Source organism: Canis lupus, chromosome 29, assembly GCF_011100685.1.
Source record: "Canis lupus familiaris isolate Mischka breed German Shepherd chromosome 29, alternate assembly UU_Cfam_GSD_1.0, whole genome shotgun sequence".
Classification (NCBI taxonomy): Eukaryota; Metazoa; Chordata; class Mammalia; order Carnivora; family Canidae; genus Canis; species Canis lupus.
In genome coordinates this window covers 28,314,933-28,339,966 of record NC_049250.1, presented here as the reverse complement: position 1 = coordinate 28,339,966, position 25,034 = coordinate 28,314,933, and the positions used below count along the sequence as shown (strand labels likewise).

General features: G+C 38.9%; 1 protein-coding gene across 2 annotated transcripts in view; it reads right to left on the bottom strand.

Moving 5' to 3' along the window:
- Positions 1 to 24,214, bottom strand: part of ZBTB10 (zinc finger and BTB domain containing 10) — a 32,853-nt gene extending 8,639 nt beyond the window's left edge. For both annotated transcript variants that reach the window (XM_038579592.1, XM_038579593.1), the window contains exons 1-2: positions 23,175 to 24,214; positions 13,006 to 13,891 (exon numbers count right to left, since the gene is read on the bottom strand). In XM_038579592.1, coding sequence (XP_038435520.1) covers positions 13,006 to 13,891; positions 23,175 to 24,179 — 1,891 coding nt within the window. In that variant the 5' untranslated portion in view covers positions 24,180 to 24,214. The remainder of the gene's footprint in view (positions 1 to 13,005; positions 13,892 to 23,174) is intronic.
- Positions 24,215 to 25,034: the final 820 nt, after the last annotated feature.

Below are 25,034 nucleotides of genomic sequence, written 5' to 3'. Positions count from 1 at the left end.
GGTTTTCAGCCACAAGAACAAGCACACACTCGAGAGAATAGTGTACTGAATAGGAATAAGCTTTAAGAGGCAAGGTGAATTAGGTTACTGGCTATGTGAGCATGTGCCTCAATTTCCTCATATGCTTCCAAATAGTTCAGATTTGATTAAAAAAATCAAGTCAGATAATCCAAGTCAAGTGTTACAAATTACAGTGTTTGGCACCCAATGACAGCTGCTACTGTTACTAAGCACATGTATAAAATGTTACTGTTTCTGTATTGATTCAGAAGTGAAAAAGACCAATTAAAGCTAGAATAGTAAAGGAAGATTTCAGAGAAGATTAATTCCTTAATCTTAAAATATGGAAAGGATGCAGAGAGGCAGCTTAAAACAAAATACATACTAATGAGATGAATGCTTTTGGTTCCATCTGTTAATTTCTTTTAAATCTGTTCATCCCTTCTATTTCATTATCACTGCCTTAATTCAGAGGTACCCATCATTGTTCCCTTGGATTAGTGAATTACTAAAATAGTTTCTTGGTATCCTTGCTTCAAAACATAATGCTCGTACTTCTGAAACACAAATCCTAAATCTTCAACAGTTCACCAGAGCTTTTAGGCTTGCCCTCAAATTCCTTAGTTTAGAATACAAGGTCCAAATATTTGGGTTTCTACTAGTGAATCTAGCATCATCCCATTGGTACTATCAACTCTCTCAAATGTATGTGAAGAACATTTTTAAAATGCCACTTTTTATGGACAATCTGTCATCTCCCTGTTACTTAAGACTCATGTTTGATATTACCACCCCCACCACTCTGGCTTCCCAACACCAAGATTAAAATTTTTAAAAATTCTGTTTACATAAGCAGGTATTGAATTCAAAAAATTGGTGGGCAAATGAAATAGAATGACACTCAGTAATGGTTCTAGTGCATAGTTTTAAAACCCCAAATCACTTAATAGATCTAGCACTTATGTTCTAAGAGACCAGTTGGATTACATAATAATGGCACAGTAGAAGGAGATCCTCAAGCAGGCATAGACAGGTCATAGAGTGCTACAGATTATGGTGAGGATTTTGGCCTTTACTCTTAAAAGTAGTAAAATGATTTTTTTTATTTTTATTTATTTATGATAGTCACAGAGAGAGAGAGAGGCAGAGACACAGGCAGAGGGAGAAGCAGGCTCCATGCACCGGGAGCCCAATGTGGGATTCGATCCCGGGTCTCCAGGATCGCGCCCTGGGCCAAAGGCAGGCGCCAAACCGCTGCGCCACCCAGGGATCCCAGTAAAATGATTTTTAAAATGGCATTAAAAAAACTATTCCTGGGATCCCTGGGTGGCGCAGTGGTTTGGCGCCTGCCTTTGGCCCAGGGCGCGATCCTGGAGACCCAGGATCGAATCCCACGTTGGGCTCCTGGTGCATGGAGCCTGCTTCTCCCTCTGCCTATGTCTCTGCCTCTCTCTCTCTCTCTCTCTCTCTGTGTGTGACTATCATAAATTAAAAAAAAAAAAAAATTAAAAAAAAAAAAAACAAAAACAAACTATTCCTGGTATCATATGAATGAATTAAAGGAGGAAAAGGAGATATAGGGAGACTAGTTAGAAAGCTCTTATAGAAATTCAGCTGAGAACTGATGGTGGCCTGGACTTGGTTGATTGTAGTGGCAAATGGGAGGAAAAGTAGGTTGTTTGAAGCAGAACTAGTAAGTGCTTGGTAAGACTGAAAATGGGAGAGGCAGTGTTTGAAGGCAGGAGTGAAGTTTCCATCTTATACCAATGGCAGTCAGGGAACTCTGAAAGAGGACCAATTTTAGGTAGTTAATATATTTAGTCTGACAGACCTTAAGAGGTAGTTTGGATAAGCTCTAGATACTGCCTGAGACCTGGTCTCAGCTGTCACATCCCAGGTGTGTGAGTCGTGAAGCACGTTATTTTGCTTCTCTAACATAGTGGTTCTCAAAGTATAGCTCCTAAATCAGCAGCATCAGCATTATCTGGCAACTAGCTAGAAATAGAAATAGTTTCAGGTCCCATCCCAACCTACTGGATCAGATACTTTGGAGGTGGGGCGCAGAAATCTGCATTTTAAAACACTCTCTAGGTGATTCTGATGCCTACTAAATAAAGACTGAGAACTGTTTTATTGTAAAGGCAGGGAAATTATCAGGAAAAGAGCTATGCTGCTTTTAATTTATTATTATTATCCAAGAACCAAATGAGATAATAAATGAAAAGTGCTTAGCTCCTTGCTTGGTATGTAACAAGGTCTCAAAATTTTAACCTTTTTTTTTTTTTTTCACTTAAGCTCTGAAGTGGAGAAATCAATACCAAAGGCTATATACATACAACGCTTAAGCTGGTGATAAAAATGAGTTTTCAGGATGCTTGGTAAATAAGGTCATGTAAGTAAACAGATGGTGACCATGAAGAAAAAACTGTGACCAATAAATTGAGGAATCTTAGCATTTAATAAACTGTAAAATGATGCAGAATTTAGGAAAAAAGTATTTCAAGGAAAATTCCACTCCAACAATGCTGCCAAAAATTTAAGGTAAGGATTGAAACATGCATTACTTTCACTCAATAAATGCTGAGCACCCAGGAGGCCAATGATGAGGTCAGTGCAACTGACTCTGGTAGATCAGTGGGGCAAGGAGAAAAAGTAAAGAGTGGCCTGTGTTGTGAGCAGAAATGATGAATTATGATAAATAATACAATTTGAGAAATTTGGTTGCAAAAGGGAAGAGTGAGAAAGAGCTTTTTTTTTTTAAGGTGAAAGTAAAACATTTAAACGCTGAAATGAAGAAGTCACTAAGAAAAGGAGAAGTTAAAAATACTAAAGAAATTCAACGATAATGAGTCTGGAATCCAGAAGCAAATGTTTAAGTACTTAGGAAAGATAGCAAAGACAATCAACATATAGGGAGAAGTTAGAAGACAGGTACTTAATTAATGTCATTCATCTGCCAGCATTTATTTTCTCTGTAAGGTGTAATATTAATAGACGAGGTTATTGCCTAGAATAAATGTGCTGAAAGTCAGTAAAATGAACAAATATTTCACGTGAAGAAGAGGAACAGTAAATAAACTCCTTTACCTGTTTCCTGAGAGGTGGGAGGGATACTGGTTAGGTTTTATTTTCCCAGCATTCATCCCAATGTATGACAAAACACTTTTCAAACAAGGGTTGTTAAATGTTGGTTTGAATACTCTGCCCTCTGCAACCTCTATTACTAGTTCAGTTTTAGTTAATGGTTAAAGAAGAATAACTTGTTTTCTGGTATATAGTAAACATAAAAACATACCCTTAAACTGAAAATAGTTAATTGAAATTTAGTGGCTTTTTTTTCCTATGAAAAGCTGAATATATTTCAATAAAGAATTTAAATCATTCAAACAACTGTACTAGGTTTCCAGCTTTTTTTAAAATGTCATTATTCTGGAGTGTACAGTCTGCTCAGAGGGCACTTCTTAAAATTCTGCCAAGTGGGTTTGTAAATACAGGCAGGGTGTTTCTATTTATGTAACATTCTATAGTGATTTGTTGAGGCTTCCTCAGCTGGTTCTTAAAATAGACATTTCCTGTCTTCTACCCTACCTCTTTAAGTATTAGAATTTGTGATCTTTAATCCTACACCAAGCACAGAATACCTCAACCTGAAAGCTTAATAGATGACAAATATATTTTTCCTGTGTACAAGGTTTCTTCTGGAAAACAAAATCATAACTATGCTACAGATATCAAATCTCTTTTGAAAGATACATGGTTCTTGATTTCAAAAACAAATCTCAGAATAGGTGAGCTTTTCCAGGTTGACAATAAACTTTCAGAAATAGCACACTTAACTCATGAATCAATACAGACGTGGTATCATTGTTGTACCTTATTAGAAACCAGCCAAACTGCCTAGCAACTCATTTCTAATCAGGTGATCTAAGTGGGATAGAAATGAGGCAACCAACCATTCACTTGAAACAGAAATTAATTTTGCTTTAGTAGGAAGCAAAAGCAGTAATTCTTGGTCATCTTTTTCTCCAAAATTACAGGATTAAAAAATAAACTCAACTATACTTGGTTTTTGACATTCGTGACCTTCCCATGAAAATCTGTCACTTGATTTAAACTTAGCAAAATAGAAGACCTTTTTGAAGAGCTATTAAAACAGTTTCAGGAGGTAACTATCTACACTAAAGCTATGGACCTGGCACACACACAAATCAAAAACAAAAAACAAAAACAATCTGCCATACTAGAAATGAGAGTGAAGTTAAAGTACATCCACCTTTAATTAACCTTCCTAGTGATAGGAAGGTTATACTTTTTTTGCTAATGAACAAAAATAAACCTTACACTCTACGTTAAATCAACATTCACTTTACTAATTCCTTTATGTAATAAAACCATTTCCAAAACCTCAAGTCTACCTAGATATCAGCTATTGTTCTTTATAGTTAGTACATTTTTGTCTATCCTTGAAAGCAATCTTCTCTTCCGGTTCATTTAAAAATATTATGATTAACCATGTTTTGCATGTTTTAAAAAGATCTCTTTTTCATAGATTAAAAAAAAATCAAATGAACAGTAATGAAAAGAGAAATGAGGCTTAAAAAAAAACAGTAAAGTAAATCTCTCCTCAAAATTTATATTTTATTTTACTTTTTCTCGCATAAAAAAAGAGTAGCAATGTTTGCCCACATCACAAAGTTGCTATGAAAAGTGACATCAGTAAATGAAAACACTAAGTAAAATGTAAAGTACAACATAAATCTAGGTGTCATCATGCTAGGTTAATCTTGGTGCTGATGGTTATACATTTCTCTTGGACCACAGCAGGTTTGCAATGTTTCCAAGTCATCTGGTAAGATAATATAGTACAGCACCTGCTTGTTAAGTGCTAAACAAAACTAAGCTGGGAATAAAGAAGGTTTCCCTGACCATTTTATTTTGGTTCTCAAAATTGCAGAACAGAGGCAAGTGCAAGTGCAGACTGATTTATTTTCTTAAATGATAAATATTCTTAAGAATGGAATAAAGATGACCTCAGAAATCAAGGTTTTAGAAATAACTCCATTGTACAAAAAAAACTCAAAGAGATTCAGTCTATCCCCACTTTCATTTTCACATAAATATATGTCAACATCAAGTTTCTTTTCTCTGAAGACAGTTTCAGAACTTTTCCTTTTTTTATAAACAGATAGTTTTTCTTCTTCATTCACTGTGATCAGGTTTTTCCATTTTTCATTGGAGTAAATTCACTTATAAATTTGTTGTATAAAGCACCCTTGACAGTTCCTGTAGCACCCCAGAGACTCAACATAGTTTCCATTCACACCCCACTGACTCAAGTGACTGCTCCATCTTTGACTACACTGTTTCTTCTTTGCACTACTCAAACAAGGGTGTTATTTCTGTTCTTGCTAGTCCTTAAAAGGTCCACCCAGATCACTCCCCACCCCAATCCATTTGTTTTTTCCCAGAGGCATATTTTAAGGGACCAAAGTTCTAGTTAAAAACCTCCCATTGCCTCAGTCTGTAAAATACAATCCACAAATTTGCCATGTAGAACAAGGAGAATCACTATCTGGCCTAACCTATCTGCCAACCTCATTTCCCACCACACTCTTCTTTCTATTCGTTTACCTACTTACCCTGATTTCTTGCTACCTTGTCATCAGTGAATGCCCTTCTCCCTCTCCTGGCAAACACCTACACATGATCCAATTCTTATTACTGCTTTTTCTATGTAGCTTTCTCCAACTCTTCCGAGCAGTTGGGAACCTCCCGCTGCACCCCCTGCCATATGTACTATTTTAACATTTGTCACTACATTGGGTATGTTTCTACCCCACAGCAATCTTATGAACAAGTTCCAGGTAAGGGACTCCTCAATCTTGACATCAATATCATCTGGCAAGATGCTTATTTTTGGGAGGACTTAAAATTTTAATTGCCAAATTCCCTATTATGATGTGGAAAGCTATTCTGGTATCCCAGAAAGTACTATTTTGTTAGAATATAACTTTACACTTTTGAGTGAAGATTTAAGACCAGCTTCCCATCCCAGAATATTAAGACTATGTCAGAAATCAAAATTTCAGTTTTGTAGATGTCTCAGGCATTGACACTGAAAGGATTTAGACAACTTGATACTCTCAGGCAGGACTCACAAAAAAGCTCTTATAACTCATCCACAAGGCTTCTTTTTTTTTTTTTTTTTTCTTAAATTTTTATTTATTTATGATAGTCACACACACAGAGAGAGAGAGAGAGAGAGAGAGGCAGAGACATAGGCAGAGGGAGAAGCAGGCTCCATGCACCGGGAGCCTGACGTGGGATTCGATCCCGGGTCTCCAGGATCGCGCCCTGGGCCAAAGGCAGGCGCCAAACCGCTGCGCCACCCAGGGATCCCCACAAGGCTTCTTTAACACTCATCTGGCCACACAGATTCTATTTCTTTAGGGTTTTTATCTAGTAGGTTAATAAAAAATATAGTCATCTCGGGATGAATACGGCAGACAGGGGACAAAAGAACACTAAGCAGAGGAAAAGGAGGAAAAAAAGATGGCAGAAAATTCCTACTACCGACTAGCTACCTACTATCATCTTCCTAAGATTAAACATTCGAAGTTTCTTAGAGATTAGTATATTTTATAGCCCATTAACTACTGATGTACCTTTATTTTTTAAAATGAACATCAGGCCTTCAAACTACCATTTAACATCCAATTTTACTATTTTCTAAGAAAAGTGACTTAGCATTATCACTTGTAGCTCATCGTTCCTAACATTAAACCAAAAGGATGTCTGAAAGGCAGAGCAGAACAGCTGGAACACCCTAAGATTTAAAAACACAACTAATCCAGATCCATAAATCTATCTGAAGTGCTTAGAGGAAGATGTAGAATGCAGCAATTTTCAGATTTTAGAAAAGTAGTTAACTACAATACTCCCAGTGGGGTCTAGGGTAGCATCCTATAATCAGAACAGTATTTCTGCAACAAAACATGAATATTCACATTTAAAGGAATGAGTAAAAGATAAAAATAGCTGGGTTTGCTGCCAACTGAGTTATCAGGTTTTGTTGCCAAAATGATTAAGAAAAAGCTCTGGGTAGTTTTTACTGGATTTCAAGATGTCAGAATTATGAAATTTTTCTCTTTCTTCCCATTAGAGACATTATGTGGGATACACTCAAGGCTAGTTATAGCTACAAAACTGAGTAGTAACAACACTGAGTCCAATGGCCACATCTCTTTAAACAAAGCCAAGTTCCATGGTTTTTAATCATATTTAAAATAGTTTTTTAAAGATTTTATTTTTTCATGAGAGACACAGAGAAACAAAACAGGCTGAGACAGAGGCAGAAGGGGAAGCAGGCTTCATGCAGGGAGCCTGAAGTGGGACTCGATCCTGGGACCGCAGGGTCACTCCCTGAGCTGAAGGCAGATGCTGAACTGCTGAGACACTCAGGCATCCCTTTAAAATACTTTAGATGGTAAATTTACATGGCATGGTCAAAAATATTACTCAAGTGTGATCGCCAGTTTTAGCCAGTTTTCAGAACTGTAAAAACTTAATCCTTCAGAAAACATTTTAAGATTCTGCAACATCTGAAAATAATGCCAAATATCAATCCAAAACATAGAAGTGCTGGTTAGTAGATAACTCAGGAGTTCACTATAAATAGAATAATTCATTACTTCAAATATGACTTAGAATATCTTAAGAGGTATTTGGCTTGTGCATTCTGTTCTCAAGGTTGTCTTCTAAAATACTCAAATTATGTGCTTTCTAACCAAAGCTAAATATGTGAAGCTGAAACCTGATTTCAACTCTACTTTTATAAGAATTTATAAGAACTAATAAAAATTTACAAATGTTATTAAAAACTGTTTTCCGGGATCCCTGGGTGGCGCAGCGGTTTAGCGCCTGCCTTTGGCCCAGGGCGCGATCCTGGAGACCCAGGATCAAATCCCACGTTGGGCTCCCGGTGCATGGAGCCTGCTTCTCCCTCTGCCTATGTCTGGGCTTCTCTCTCTCTCTGTGACTATCATAAATAAAAATTAAAAAAAAAAAAAAAACTGTTTTCCCCCGAAGTACATATGAAAGAAAGGAACTTTTAGATTTAAAAGAACACTAGGGCAGACTGGGTGGCTCAGTGGTTTAGTGCCGCCTTCAGTCCAGGGTGTGATCTTGGGGACCAGGGATAGCGTCCTGCGTTCAGGCTCCCTGCATGGAGCCTGCTTCTCCCTCTGCCTCTCACTCTCGGTCTCTCATGAATAAATGAATAAAATCTTAAAAAAAAAACCTAAAAGAACTCTAAATTCTTTGTTAACATAAAATCACCTTGCATCTGAATGTATGACATTGAGAAAAAATTAAACCATCTATATAGAATTGTATTAGCTTTTATTAAAGATACAAAACTCAATTATATAATCTACTGCTTCATTTCCTAGAAAATGTTTTTGAGGAGACTGTTTACTATATTACATAGTATCAACTATATAAAACCTCACTGGAGAAATTCCTTTCAAAATTCAGTACTGGAGAAGTTTGTCATCCTCCAGAATTGGCATGTTTCCTCCTTTTGAGAGGCTGCTTAGTATTTTAGAGCCAATTAAAAGCTTAATTAGGGCAACCATATTAATACTCTTCAGTAGCACACTTAACTTCTTTACTGCTGTATTTTGTTTTGCTGATGTTCAGTCATTTCAAAAATGTTTGTTCAAAATGATGTATGTGTGCATAAATTAAGTGTACACATCAAGAGCAATTACTTACAATAGGTGCAACCTACTGGTGTAAATGAAGTAACAGAAAAATCTAGATTCAGAAAACCATGTTCCTTACGATCACAGGGCATCAAAAGATCAACAATGAGATTAACGTGACTTGCTCTGATTAAAACAACAGCATGGGGCAGCCCCAGTGGCTGCAGCGGTTTAGCGCTGCCTGCAGCCCAGGGCGTGATCCTGGAGACCCTGGATGAGTCCCACGTCAGGCCCCCTGTGTGGAGCCTGCTTCTCCCTCTGCCTGTGTCTCTGCCTCTCTCTGTGTCTCTACGAGTAAATAAATAAAATCTTTAAAAAATAAAAAAATAAAACAACAGCATGTGTGAACACACTATAAAAACGACTTTGGTGTTATGTTTACTCCTACAATTTAATTTCTAATCTCAGATTTTTATATGCTTTACTTGCCTGAAATTTGTTTTCTGGTTGTGAATCAGCAAGACAAGGATTTGAAATCTTTATATTACCAGAGTAACTTCATTAATGACACCTTTTTTCCTGTTTTATTACCTAGAATTCTTTCCTGACAGTTTTAATTGTTCCAGAAGCTTCAATAAAACAGTAAAAAGAAAAAAAAAAATAAACCAGTAAAAAGAACAGAAGTTTATATCTAACTTTTCCTAAATTCTACTTTCAAGTATCCTCATATATCAAAAATGATTTGAAGCAAATTACAGTAGCGAGTCAAGTAACAGCTATGCAAGTTTCTTTAAGATAAAATCCACCTAAATAAAATCCCTGATATTTGTGGGTATACCTTATCTCAGTATCTTAGATCATATCTCAACATATTACAACAATAATTCCCTACAACATCAGAACACGAGCTTCAACATTATGTGGCAAAAAAATATTTAGAGTCTGTGGTTTACAGACTTTAGGCTTAAGAATCTGGGGAAGTCATAGTTCTTAAAGGGATTCACAAATCTGAATATGCCAAGCATTGCTCATAAATCATATCAATAACTTTCTATGATTTAAGATATTTACAGAGTTTTAAATTCATTTAAAAGCATCTACTTCACAGTGCATTTTCAGTATTTTCTCAATAAATGGAAACAAAGTATAACCTAATGATGGTGCAGTTCATAAAAATGTTTGAGGTTTTAAAAGGACCCATTTTTTAAAAGACTGAGGCTACCAGTTCATTATTTGCAACATTTTAACATGAGACAGTCTTAAACATGAAACCTGCTCTATTTTTACTAGCTCAATGACCTTGAGACAGGCCTTAACCTTGATAAACACAGACCCACTGTGTTCTATATTGGTCAGAATTTGCTTGCAGAGTTCCACTTAATTCTGTACACCAAAATTTCTGGGTGAAAAACATAAGTTTGACTGTGAGAAAAAAATTGTAAAAGGGCTTGGAATTCACTTAGCCCAGAAGAAAAAGGGACCTCAGGGCAATATTTATTATCTGTAATATCTGAATGGTTGGTTTATCAGGTAGATTAGAGGTTAGGCTCAGATTATACTACTCAAAAATGGCAGAATCATGAAGGTAAAAGAATGAATTTTGGCTCAATATAAAATAACTTCCTAATAAGTATCATCCTACACTGGAATGGGCTGCTTAAGAGTATTTTTTAAATTATTCAAACAAAAAGGCCAACCTGAGGCTATTAAGACTACCTTTTCAGAATTTAGTAAAAAGCACCCTGCTGGAAAACCAATTTTAAATAATCTCAATAGTCTAATTTTGAAGGGATCTAATAATGACAATAGTTGTACTTTTGTACAACTATTCATAATTATTCTATAAAATAAATATTACACTCTAAAGATGAAATTGAAGACAGGACTTTAATTTTTATTTATTTATTCTTTTTAAGGACTTTAATTTTTAGATCATGGTCACATAAGTAGGTAAGTACAGAGATCATTTTCAAATCATGACTCAATTTGGGTTGTCAGTGGATCTCAACCTTCACTTTCAGTGTAATCACCTACAGAGCTTATAAAAATTCCAACAATCAGGCAGTTTCTCAGAACCAATTAATTCCATCTCTACCAGAAAGACCCAAGCAGGGACGCCTGGGTGGCTCAGCAGTTGGGCATCTGCCTTTGGCTCAGGGCACGATCCTGGAATTCCCCCGGGTCGAGTCCTGCATTGGGCTCCCTGCATAAGTCTGCTTCTCCCTCTGCCTGTGTCTCTGCCTCTCTGTGACATGTGTCTCTCATGAATAAATGAAAGAAAGAAAAGAAAAGAAAAAGAAAGACCCACCAAGCATCATGGTCTGCAATGTTCCCAAGTGATGTCAATATGCATCCAAGAAAAATTAAGACCCACTGCTCTATTCCAAGGTTTGGCAATGAAGGTTTACTAAAGCATATTCATGTTCATTTGTGTTTACTTTTATGTCTGGGACCACTTTCATGCTACAATGGCAGAGTTAAGTAATTGATCTAATGACCAGCAAAGCCAAAAATATTTACTGTTTGGTCCTTTACAGTACAATTTGCTAACTCCTGGTTCTGTATTATATTCTAAACATAATATTCTTTTAAGATCCCCATTTCCTGTCATTCAGTGAGGTTCGATTTAGAGGCACTGAAAAGTTGCAAAAAGTTCAACAGCTGGAATATAGCACATTACTGATAAAATCAAATGTCAAGCAAGGTTCAGACACCAAAGTGATACCCATAACATAATAGAATTCTTTTATAAGATATAAGAGATAAATTGAAAGCATTTAAGACTAGAAATTTATGATCTAACTAATCTTTGCCAAAGCTGAAGGGGTGCTTGCTGAGTTAATAGCTAGTAATGTTATTTTTAAGGTACGCATTGGTTCAACAGTAATGCTTCTTTGAATCACTCCAATTATATGTGGCATTAAGAATTGGGCTATAAGCTGATTAGTTTTGCCAATTACTACCCCCAAAACCTGCTTATGCCTTAAATCATGTATGTGTTTGTGTATTTAAAAAAAACCCACAGGGTTCCCATTACACCGTTAAAAGATTAATCTCTGTAGCAGAAAAACAATGTAGCTTATTTGAGAATTGCTTCAAAGTCTTCTATATGAAAAGTTAAGCCAAAATAAAGTGATGCTAAGAAAACCTACCCTTAATACTTTAAACTGCCTCTGGGATTTTATTATTAAACAACAGTCAATAAGTATGAGGGAAAAGATCAGTAAATAGTATTCATCATGCAGGCATGTTGATTTCCACCTAAGTAAATCTGAAAACCAATGAACACTAAATTCAAACCTAGAAAACCAAAACATTTCACAGTACTAAGGCATTCTGCTCTTTTTTGAGAACCAAAAACAATGATTCTTTTTAACGAAGTACTCCACCCCCAGATAATCATCATCATGTAAATCAGATACTGAATAGTTAACAAGGCTTTGAGAGAGCAAAACAAATATTAAATCATACCTCAAGTATGGCGTCTGCATAGGAAAACCTCAAATCCACTGCGCTACTTCTTCAAATAAAATTTAGGAAAGGACAAGTTTCAAATCTTTCTATTTATACTCTGTAACAATGGTCCCCTACCCCGTTTTAAAAAAAAAGAAAGTCCACAGTAGAAATGTGATATGCTAAGATTTTGTACATATGCTTTTAGTTGTATTAGTGAAGGGAAAGGTCTGAGTCCCCTCTCTTAACAAATGAGAATGAAAATGAGGCAACAACAACAAAAAAATGAGGCAACAGTGGGACAAATTCAAAACATTTCAGCTTCTGTAATATGTATAGTAAGAATAGAGCAGTAGCTCTAAACAAATAATAATCCCACCATCATTTTCAAAATTCTATAAAAACACTTAAATGTTTAATCACAAAAAAAACTGGAAATAAGAAATGTTAATCAGATCTCAAAAATATTCTGAAATGACAAACCGATTATGTTCCAATTAAGATTACATTATTTTATCTTTTCCAGCACTGGGTACAAAAAAAGGGATCACAGCGCCAAAGATCAGAGAAATCAAAGAATTATAAATGAAGAAGAGCCCACAGGGCCACTTAATAATGTAAGTTAAAACCTGATTATTAACACAAACTTTGAGAAACACATGCTGAGAGGAAAAAAAAAGATACATCAAAATTATACCAGTAATTTTCTCCTTTTTATTATGAACACTCAAATTTAATATTTGTGTATTACTTTTATGGTTTAAAAAATATTTTGAAAATATACTTCAAGATTATATGCAACCATAATTCATAAGAATGAAAACGGAGATATCTTATAACCATTTACCTGGTTCTTCCTTGATGAATGATAAATCTTCTTCTGGATAGGCAACAGGTGGCTGCATCACTGAGCAATCTTCTAAATTTGTTTCATTAGGTGGTATATTATAAATAAATCTCTTTGTAGTTTGGTTTTTCCTCCTTGTTTTGCCAGTCTCTTGAATTCCCTGGGAGCCCATATTATTCCAAATAAACACTTTTGTTTGACCTTGAGATTCATTTTCAGCCAAATCAGGTGAACCATCCTGGACCCAACTACTGTCATTCATTTGGTAGTTTTCTATTTGGCCCTCGTCGACGTTACAACCATCATTTTCAATTTTTACGTTACTTGCCAAATTGGTAAGATTCCGTGTTGCCCAAAAGCTGGCAATTTTTTGATCCCGTGATGAAGATAGACCATCTCTATTAACTGGTTTTCTATTATTATAGTCCACAACTACAGACTCTGGAGCTTCTGATTTAATGCTTATATTTAAGGCATCTTTAATGAAATTTCGGCAAGTTTGAACAACTTCACTCATCTGAAGATAGCTGGCCACTGTCATCACTTCAATGGCATTTTGGCTTGTGAGCACCAGGTTACCAGAATACAAGAAGTCCAAGATGACTGAAAAACCTTGAACTGCAGCAATATCTAAATGGGTAGTATTGTTTTGGTTAGGGCTTTCTTTGTTTGAAAAGCAATATAAAGTCTTAAAGAAACGGCTGCCTGCAACCAGGATGTTCTTATGAGCTTTAAAGATTTTTCCGCTCACCACGATGCTGACATCGCAAAGAATACCTTTCTTTCTTTGTTCATTTAGTTGTCGAAGAAGTTGATAGCAATAAGAGTTCTCATTTGGCCTACTATTAAAGTCACAGTACCCCTCCTCTGATGGTATTTCTGACTCCTGTAATTGGATGGAAAACATTAATATTAAATTTTATTTTTTTAAATCCCCAAATGAAGGAAAATATCAATATAACTTTTTAAAAAGCGCTAATCAAATACACTAATTCATTAGCAATCATGTATTTGGGAGTCTGTAGCATTCACAATCCCAAATATTAAGAAAAGTGTGAAGAGCTTGGCACAAGCCACTATTATAAGGAAAGTCAAACACATCTGAATGAGGATCAGCAGGATTTCATTTCAATAACATCTATCATGTATAATCCAAGGACACAGATTAAGAATTATTTAAAATTAAAATAGCAATTACTTTTTTATGAAAATAGTTTCATATGTAGAAATCAAATTAGTTTGCCTCTTTAACTGCTAGGAGATGCAGTGGTCTTTTTTTTTTTTTTTTTTTTTGCAGCGGCCTTTCTGACTGAACTAAACATGTCCAAGTTAAAATGCTGGGTATTAAAAAAAAAAAAAAGTTGGGTATTCTTATCCTATTTAACACTACTAAAAAGGTAAATTTTAGGTATTGGCAAACATCCAATCAAGTAGTTCAGGTCAATGAAGTTAATTAAATCTAACTAAAGATAAAGATAAGACCCTGATAGGGAGGGGAAAAAAATACCCTGATAAGAAAATATATTTCAACTATAGGAATATTCAGCTATATAATTTCCCAATCAATTTTCAAAATGACTTATCTTTTTAGGGGCATAAATAGTAAGCATAAGGTAAAATTCTTGAGCTCAATTCCTTTCTGTGTTTTTTTTTTAAGAGACTATTTTTTTTTAAAGATTTTATTTTTTAAAGTAATCTCTATACCCAAAGTGGGGCTTGAACTTACAACCCTGAGAACAAGAGTCACATGCTCTACCAACTGAGCCAGCTAGGCACCCTGGCACTCAAAATTCTCAGTTTATAATTTTCTTCCCTATCCATCTGACATGTATTCATCATAGTTCTGTTTAGCATCACTAAAGTTACGGTAATTCCTATAAAATAATAGCACATTTTAATAATAGCCGTTAGATAATTTTTTCCAATCAAATGTGCTTAGATATTTCCAGTAGAAATGACTGAAAATGCTGATCTTAAGTGTTAAAAAAAATCCATATTTTCTTTGTATAAAATATTAAATGCAGGCCATTTCTGTAAAATAAAGACACACACTTCTATGACTATATGGCATGGGGAAAAACATGGAAAGGTGTATACTCGATTGTAAACATGCTGAGAGGACTGATATTCTTGGAGAGGAAAAGAGAGGAAGGGGGACTCCAAAAAAAAAATTGAAAGGTGTTGGGAACAGTTAAGACTGCAAAAGAATTTTCATGGAAATAATATTTTAATTGGTGGTGAGATTCCTAAACAATCACAAGTCCATTTAACCCCACATGGGTATGGCTAAATTACAAAAATATTAGGTTTAAGTCTGAGTACTAAACACAGGAGGCCATACATACAATAATTTCAATTCCCTTGAAACTAAACCAGGTCACATGGTTCATTTAAGAAGGAAAATATCAGAATTCCACGTCCCTTCAGTATTCCACAGGGGTAATGGAATAGTACACAGATAACCCTGCAAACCTGGGGTATATGATCACTATTGAAGAATGCATGGTAAGTTGAGATTTTCCTTTTCGTTTCCAACTGACCCTTGGCAATCTATTACCTTCTGAGTGCTTCAGGCCCCTAATGCCCTTATACTGTAACACTCTATTCCCTCACATTCTTGATCATACCAAAAAGCCTCATGCTCTAAATTAGCTATTTTTACCTCCTATGAAATACCCCGTCTTCAAAAACTGGTAACAGCCAAGATCTGAGTCAAATAAGCAAAACAAATAATTCACATGTAAGTTCCAAACTTTTGCTTTTGAAGGTGTGAAGGAAGTGCGATTAAAAAAGACTGTTTTAACCTTAGAGCTCACATAAGCCAGTATGTTGTGAAATACCAAATGCTTTACCAAAAGGGAATGAAAAATCTGTGAATATATAAAGAGCAAAAAAACAATACTAAAAACACCTACAATTAATGCTACAATATAATTTTCTATAGAAGTATCATACGGTTTACTTGATGTCCCTTTTGAGGCTATTTGAATAAAACTTTTTACTAATTTGCTTATGCTTGCCCCTCACTAAAGAAATATCCCAAGTTGAAGAATCTTCCATTAATGCTGGCCTGAAACTAAGCTCTGCTATGCATGCCATACCTGCTCAGCAAAAGCTCACTTGGTTCAAAGTTCCGATGTTGCAATAACAGTATAAATACTTGGAAGAAACAACAATTTTAAGCACTGATCAAAATTTGGCAGTACATCATGAAGTATTTGTGGAAGCAGTGAAATTAGCATTTATACTAATCAAGAATCCACCTGGAGTTTATACATCTGGCAGTTCAAACCTTTCAGAAGGAGACTATGTCTAACTCTAGCAGTCATTTTTAGGCTATGGTCACCGTGTTCTGCATTTTCTGGGCCCGTCCCAATTTCTGAAGTTCTCAGCCATTATCAGACCAAATGTCCTAATTCTTAAAAATAACTCAGACAAAAGCCTACCCACCAAAATATTTGCCCATTCTATTTTAACACAAACTATACAAATCAAACAAAACTATTCAACCACTATTTTTTCCTCTCATTACTGTTTTACAAGAATAATGTTCTTTGCTTTTATGAGCAACACCACCAATTTCTTTTTCACTACTGATTACAGCACTGTGCCTTGTTTCTGTAGCACCTACTAAATACGCTCTTCACAATGAAGGGATTCCAAGTCAAGAGTATGTGTACTCTCAGAGGGGAGTATTATTTGGGCAATTTGGGTAAAACAGAGCTTAAATAAGCACACTGCATTAAAACAAACTGCTGGTATTTGCTGAACTAAATAAATTAAAATCTTATCTAAACAAAAATCTTTAAGTAGTTCCTTAAGAACTCATACCATCTCTGTCTCTGGTTCCTTCTTTAACATTCTGAATGTGCACTCTGAATATATGGATAACATGAGTTCGCTGATATGTAAAAATATACTGATGAAAATATTCAAGTGTTTCTAGAACTGGTATTTTCAGATGTTGGGAAACTTTTCTGTTCCTTTTCCCTAAAATGGAAAACACAACTTAGCCCTGACATTAGTCTAAAGATTTTAGGAAAATGGACAGTCAGACTTTAAAAATCAGACAATGTTACATCAAAGATTCCATAAATGTGCAAAGTCTTCAAGCTTTTTATTTGTGAAGATGCCCACAAGTAAAATTATAATTTTAGATCTGGAACAGACCTTAGAATGAGCTCTTCTAAAAATTAAAATAAAAAAATTAGATACATAACATCTTTAAATTTACTTCCAGAGAAGCTAAAAAAAAAAAAAAAATAGTATTTTATTCAGAGGAAAAAGCTGCTAAGGGCTCCAATATCCTGACTTCACTCAATTATTAATAAGCATTAAGTGAATGCCTACTTTAGATAAATTCTACAACTGGGGACCCAAAATGAGTAAGTATAGTTCACAACTTGAAAATCACTAGTGGGCAAGACTCTTAAGGTACTACAGAGTGTAACAAAGTTATTAGGAGAGCAGAGAGGAGGTTTATCTATAGGAGGGCAGTGGTGATGGGGTGCTTTTTGGAAGCAAGATCTGAGCAGAGCAGAAGATGAAAAGTGAGAAGGGAGGATGAGCATTCTAAGTAGATAAAGCAGCATAAAAGGAAACAAGACAATCTTAGGGCATCCTCACAATTCCAGATTTATGAAAGAACTTCAAGGTGGTCCCCCCACCAAAAGCCCAAGAAATTCAAGTATACACTTAACGAACATTTTTAGAGGCAAAGGCCTATAGCTTCCATCAGTTACCAAGAAATTCAAATTCCCCCACAAGATTAAAAACCACTATGACAGGTGCCTTACAGAGCTTTTAAAGCAGTGATCTGATTGGCTTGGAAGATGTAAGAGGTGGCTATATGACAGTAAAGTAGAGGATTAATATCAGGGAACTAGAACTAAAGATACTGTGACCAGGGGGAGGTAGTGTTAACAGTGCAACAAATTTACAAGAAACCAGGACCTTAACTAACCTAAGATGGATAATGTTAAGGGAAGGGGAGGGGGCGATGAGTCAGAACCTGGAAAAGTATCTGGAAGATAATAATCAACAGAACTTGAACGATCTGGGACGCCTGGTGGCCCAGCAGTTGAGCATCTGTCTTTGGCTCAGGGCGTGATCCCAGGACCCAGGACCCAGGACTAAGTCCCACATTGGGCTCCTTGCAGGAGGCCTGCTTCTCCCTCTGCCTATGTCTCTGCCTGTCTCATGAATAAATAAATCTTAAAAAAAAAAAAAAAAAAAAAAAAAACTTGAACGATCAACTAGATGTGGAGGTTGGGGAACCATAAAGTCAACCTTCAGCACCTCTAGTTTGGGACGCCAGAAAATGCCACCAACTGGCAGAGAACCCAAGACCACCGTCCAATCTTCTCCTACCCTTATGAGAAAAAGAGTTGGAGAGAGAACTTCAGTTGCAAACAGTGAGTTCATGTGTTGTCAATCCACAAAGGATAAGAAAATACTATTTAGCTAAAAAATCAACAAGTAATTAGTATTTACTTTCCCTACCCAGGATTATAGTCCTTTCAATAAAGGGATTAGCAGGAAAAAAAAGGCATTTCCAATGCAAAACATCCAAGTGTAAACGGAAAGCATTAAAAACAATCTTTATTACTTTTGTTGCAGCAGCCCACTGGAATGCTATATTGAAAGAGTAAAAACATTCCACCTCCAAATCCAAATTTTAGGGAAAAAATGGGAAATTCTAATTCTATAGGTCCAGTGGTGGAAATCTCTAGGTGTTTTTAACCTCCAGGCTATTTTAGATTATCAAAGCTATACTTTATTACCAGCTCTCTTCTAAAAACATAACTACACAGGTATCTCTGAACAGCAACATATTTCTTCATGATCCTCCCATTTAAAACTGCTAGTTTGCCCATTTGTTTACAGAATAAAATATCATTTTAGCATGACAAAAGACCCTCCATAGTTCATTACCTATTCAAACCTGATTTTTCATCCTGCTCAACAACCAAATTAACCACTTCTCAGACACATCAGTTTTATTGTTAATGCTGCTTCCAATTGAAGCAGCAAGGAATGCCCTTCCTTCCCTGTTGAACACCTATTCATGTAACACAATGAAGTTCAAGAGCCAATTATATAAGCTTCTCCCAAACTTTACAAGTAGAATTGATGACATCCTTTAGTGTTTTCACTGTAACCTGAAGATACTTCTAAAATGGTACACGTTATTTTATTATGTCTCCTCTTACCCAGACAGTCGTAAGTTCTTTGAGAGCAGAAAAAATGTCTCACTTACAGGTTTCATCTCCAGTGCTTTGGATCTACCTAATGTAAGTAAATTTAAGAGGAAGAAAGAAGCCAACCCTCGATTGGCTTTGACTATAACGGATAGTCAAAGACACTACTCACAGGTCAGAAACACGAGGGAAATGAACCAGCTCAATCAAACATAATGAAAGTTAGTACCTATATAAATAATATTACACAAAAGGCTTATTTCCTGGGCCAGAGGTTCTTTATTTGAAGTAGCCTACAACCCAGTGTGGAGTCCTAACTCGCAGGGCTTTGAACTCAACCGTGAGATCTAGAGTCCAACACTTTAACCGAATGAGCCACGAGGTGCATTTTATCTTTAATATTTTCAGACTTTCTTCCTAAATTGTTAAAAACAAAAAAAGCCCTTAAGCCTTATTTTTGTCAAATAGAAAGCTGGTAAACCACCTCACTTTTGCTTTAGTTGCTGACCAACATATTTTCACTAGTAACGTCAATCAGATCACTGATTTAAATTCAGTATTTACTTTCTAGAAAGATTAATGAAATTTATTAACAATACGTTTCGGACTTGGTAAACTGGCAAGAGGCGACAAAATGTGTGATTTACACTATGAAAATTTCACAATTGGGTAGAAAGTGATCCAAACCAAGAGACAGTGGTAACCACTGTTATTAAAGCAATTTTAAAAGTCCTCTGGGCCAAATGGTCAAATCCTCTATGAGCTAATCATTGAACCCCCCTCAATAAAGACAGTTATTACTCAAATAAAAACTCTATCACCCCTTACATCCTTATAAAGAACATAGGGATCTCTCCGAAATAGCATACTCAGAAAACATTCTGAGAGCATATTTTAACTCTTCCATGAGCAGTCTTGACAACCAACACCCAATTAACAGAAGAACAACAAACTTTTAAGGAATGTGCTATTAATTCTTTGGTCCGATTTAATGAAAAAGAATTTTTCTTACTTTCAGAAAGCCTAAGAAAAGTAACACTTAGTGATATTCTAAGATTTAGCCAGTCTCCTCTCAAAAATCATCCCTCTTTAAAAAAAAAAAAAAAAAAAAAAAAAAAAACTGGGGAGGAGTTGAGGGGAATAAAGGGTGTGAACTACCCTTAGCCTAAAACTGAGTTCTTGCCTGAAGAACTCCAGAACTCTCATTTTCAGGACAGGAGAAAGCTATTGTAAGGTATTCTTATGAAGTGGTGAAAGAATTTGAATGGATGAGAAAGTCTCAGAATGTTCAAAAAACTAGATGGCCAAAGTCTCTGAAGGTATGAAAAGGAGAACTGGTTTATTCTCCTGAATTAGGATTGATGCCATGAGATAAAGTGGTTTCCAAACTGTCAAAATTTGTAACGCTGAGACATAGGATACCAGGCTACCAAAAATACTTGTTATAGTTATCAGTAATAAATATACATAATGATAATAAACAATTGCTAGCTTTTACTAAGCGCTGGCAGATATACTTCGCACATACAGGGGAAGTACAAGTTAACTCATTTGCCTGCCAGGAAAGATGATTAGGATTCAGGTCCCCCTAACCTTAAGCCCAAGAATGCTCTTACAGATTGTGTTATACTGCCTCCTGCAGGTAGTCAAAGGCTACAGGGCAAGGAGGAAAAAAAAAAAAGGCGAACTGAACTCTGCCCATATGAGTAAGTCAATTCTTGAACAGGTCACTCATATTAACAAGACAAAGAGATATGTTGGTGGTACCTGCGATAACACTAATAAGGTCAACACCCAAACTAACGTTACAAAGAAAAATAGAAAAATTAGGATCAATTCAGAGTGGAAACATCCAAAATCCAATCGAGGAAACCAATATATAACCTTAGATATACAATTTCCTAAATTTACTAATTGTCCTCAGCCTAATGAAAAGAATGTCCTAAGATGGTGTGCAGATTCTACTATAAAAAGATTATATGTTATCTTTAGAGGAGTCAAAGGGAAAAGGAGGGATAATTCAAAGATCAAATTTAGAAAAGATTTTACCTAGGGAATGAATCCCCTGATCCAGAAGATAACGCCTAGGGGAGAAGGATACACCACACGAAAATCTATCGTAAAGTTATCCAACTAATTCCCCTTCCTCTGATTTCAGGTTCACTAAGCAGCTAATTATATTTTGCATTCCCATTCAGATTGGTCTACAGGGACAGACTATGAAGAGTAACTGGCCCACTGTATATTAAGAACATTCCTTCTAATTGTCTTTTTAAAATTTTCCGAATAACCGACCTACCATTATTTAGAAAAGTGCGCTTTCATTTTCACAAGTCTCCATCTCCATCATCTCACAACATAACTTATTAACTCTTTAAAGCCTCTGACTCTGCATCCATATAATAATAATAATAATAAAAAAAATAAGATAGCGGAGTAAGGAAGGTAATGTGTACTTGGCATACAGGACACAAGGAAATGTTATATTTCACTCCACGGCCCAGGCTCACAAAGCTAGTAATTGTACAAAGCTGAGATCTGAACCCAGATTTATTCCAAAACCCATTCTTTTTCCATTACAACATCCCCTATAGGCTCTAGTCTCCGTTATCATCAAGGACTCTAAGACTTAGGACAATTTACTTAAGTTTTTGGGACTGTACATCTTTGAGTGACCTTCCTTAGGCAACTAAATTTGTGCAAAAACTATTGCCATTCTCCACTGGGAAAAATAACCCCATGCTTTAAAGTTAACTTCAGAAAAATTACCGTGCTTTGGGGGTTATGGGATAGCACCTAATTAACTCCAGTGTAAGTGTTCTGAACAGCAAGATTACTCCAATAAACACATAGCAGGACTAATACCTAAAAGCTGACTTTCTCAAATCAATGACTGGCTAACCAATACAAAAGAATGAATTCCATCTACCACACAGGTTGTCTGAAAGTATTAAAATGAGAACTGCTTGACATCTATTTTGGCTTGAAAAAGAATCACCAAAATGGCAAGCCTACTATCTTTAAACTGGAAATATTAAAACAAGAAATAACAACTAGAGTACAGCTTATCTGTTTTGTAACTGAGGATTTATGCTTTTCAAGGAGTTCAGTGAACACATCCTACACCAGCCTACTACCTGATAGAAATAATAACCTCACAAACATCTGCAAAGTCTAAAATAAACCGCATGTACAGGGAACTTTAAGGAAAAAAAAAAGGGATTTCAGAAAAATCTCAGCGCAAAAGATCTGGGTAGTAGAAGAAACAAGTAAAAACTCCACTAGTTTACCAAAAGCATGCCTTTGGTAAGAAAGTTCAACAGAAAGTTCAAGGGGGAGGAATTTAGTAAAATTATTCACAAGGAGTGTTATCCAAATAGCTTCCTCTACATTTACATGCTGCTCTCATATTTCACATTATCCCGACCTGATGTAAAGAGTTTTCTGAGTTGAATGTTTTCCTGAAAGGGTTAGCGTCAAAGGTTAAGGAAATTGTTTAATTCATTCTTCAAAGAGTTGCCATATTTGACTTCCATCAGCACGCTGAACGACTATGAAACATTAAGGCAGCTTTTCTAAAAATCACAGCTAATAAACATTTTTGACCGCAAAGTCAACCTTTTAGGGTTAAAGCCTTCAACCTCACTTTCTTAAACTTTTTTAAGAACGCAAATCTGATGGACAAAGAATGGAGTCCAAAAAATAAATAAATAAATAAATAAAATCAGCGCTACGGCTGGAAAATTGTCATTCCATCCCCCACCCCCCAACGCAGAGGAACTTCTGAAAACTTGTTCCCAGGCTCCCTAAACCCCCCCTCCCGCCCCCCGCCCCCCACGCATCAGCCCTCCGCAGTGCCACGACGGGAACGATGCCTTCACCCAAGAAAGTGGTGGGGTTTTCTAGCCGATAAACCTCTTCCCTAAAAAGATCTGGAAAAAAAAAAGTAAGGAGCGGGATATACTGTACCTGGGCGTTGGCTTCGTGGAGTTTGTGCTCGGTAGAGACGTGGTGTCTCAGAAGCAGGGTTTTCTTGTAGTTTCGGGTCCCTCGAGAAAGCTCGTCGTGCCCCACCGGCGGAAGGTCCCCGCTTCCCCCGTCCTCAGGGGTCTTCTGGCACCAGCCGCAGGACATAAGGCCAGTATCCTTGGAATACCGCAGCCAGGGGAAATCTTTGAGCCAGGAGGTCTGGAAGGAGCACTGTAGCTTCTGCATCAGGGACTTGGGCCGCGCGAGCGGGAAGTGCTGGACAGTCTCTCCTTCGCCAGCGCCCACGCCGCTGCCCTCCGCTTCGTCCCCGCCATCGCCGCCCGACCGCCTGCTGCTGCTGCAGCTGCCGCCTTCCGCCCCGCTGCCGTCGCCCAGGCTCGCCCCCTCCTCCTCGTCCTCGGTGCTGTCGCTCAGGGACGCGCCGTCCTGCATCAGCTCCTTCCCCTCCAGCGCGTCCAGCTCCAGCTCCACGGCCGCGGGCCCTCGCCCATTGAAATGCCTCAGGGGCCACGCCGAGGTCTCGGGCCGGCCGCGGCTGCTGCCATTGTTGCCGAGACCCCCGCCGCCGCCGCCGCCTCGGAAGGCCAGAGTCCGACGGTTCCTCTCCGCTAGCAGGGGGCCCCCGGCGCCACCGCCGCCCAGCGAGGTGGGGCCGCCCGCGTCCTGGGGGAGCAGCGACTCCTTGGCTTCCTCGGCGGCGGCGGCGGCGGCGGCGGCGGCGGCGCTGGCGGCGGCGGAGGCCTCCGGGTCCTGGGGCTCCAGGCCCTCCAATTCCGCTTCCTCGTCGGCCCCCCGCCCATTGAGCTGCGGAGGCGCTGGCGGCTGGGGCTGTCTCGGCTGCGGCGGCTGAGGCCAAGCCGAGGCCTCCCCGCCAGCGTTATTGTTCGTGGAGCCGCCGCCGCCGCCGCCGCCGCCGCCGCTGGCGGTGACCAACCCGCCTCCTCGGAACGCCAGCGTCCTGCGGTTCATTTCACTGAACGACATGGCGCGCGCCGCCGCCGCCGCCGCCGCCCGGTGCCCCGGCTCGCGCCCGGCCTCGGGCCGCGTCCCGCGCGCTCCCCGCCGCTCCCCCTCGGCGTCGCCCCCGCCCCCGCCCCCGGCGTTCCGGTCTCGCGCGGCCCGGCCTCGCCCTCGCCCTCGCCCTCGCCCTCCCGCCCGGCCGCCCGGCTCGCGCTCGCTCCCGGGGCTGCCTCACGCGTCCGCCGCCGCCGCCGCCGCCGCCGCCGCCTCGTCCTCCACCCCCGCCCCCGCGGAGAGCCCCGGGCAGCGTCCCGCGCGGAGAAGGGGGCGGGCGGCGGAGAGGGCAGCCGCGAGCCGGGGGGCGCGCGGGGCCTTGGAAGTTGGGAGGCGGAGTGCGGGGGGACCCTGCGCTGCCCCCTCTCTCGAGCCGCGCGCACACACCGACCCTGCCTCCGGCGCGCCGAGGAGTCCCGCCGCCGCCGCCGCCGGCTCCCCAGGCGCCGAGCGCGGGAGGCACGTTAGGCTGCCGGGCTCCGCCACATACCGAGCCGACAATAAAGCCGGCGGAGCGTTTCCGTCCGACCAGGCCCCGGCGGAGGTCGAATGGCAAATGAACAACGGACCGTGCGCCCACAATGCACCGGGGTAGCAGTAACCGCTGGAGGGGGAAAGGGTGGGGGCCGGGCTGGGGGAGGGGGGCTGGGCTTGGGGCTGGGCCGGGGTGGGGTGGGGGCGCCAGGGGACCGGGAAAGGGGCCGGGCCGCGCCTCCGGCCTGGGGGCGGGGGTGCGGCCGGGGCGGGGGGGAAGGAAGTCGGCCGGGGGGCGGGGGGCGGGGGGGGACAAAAGGCCGGGCGCGCGGGCGGGCGGGCGGCCGGGGG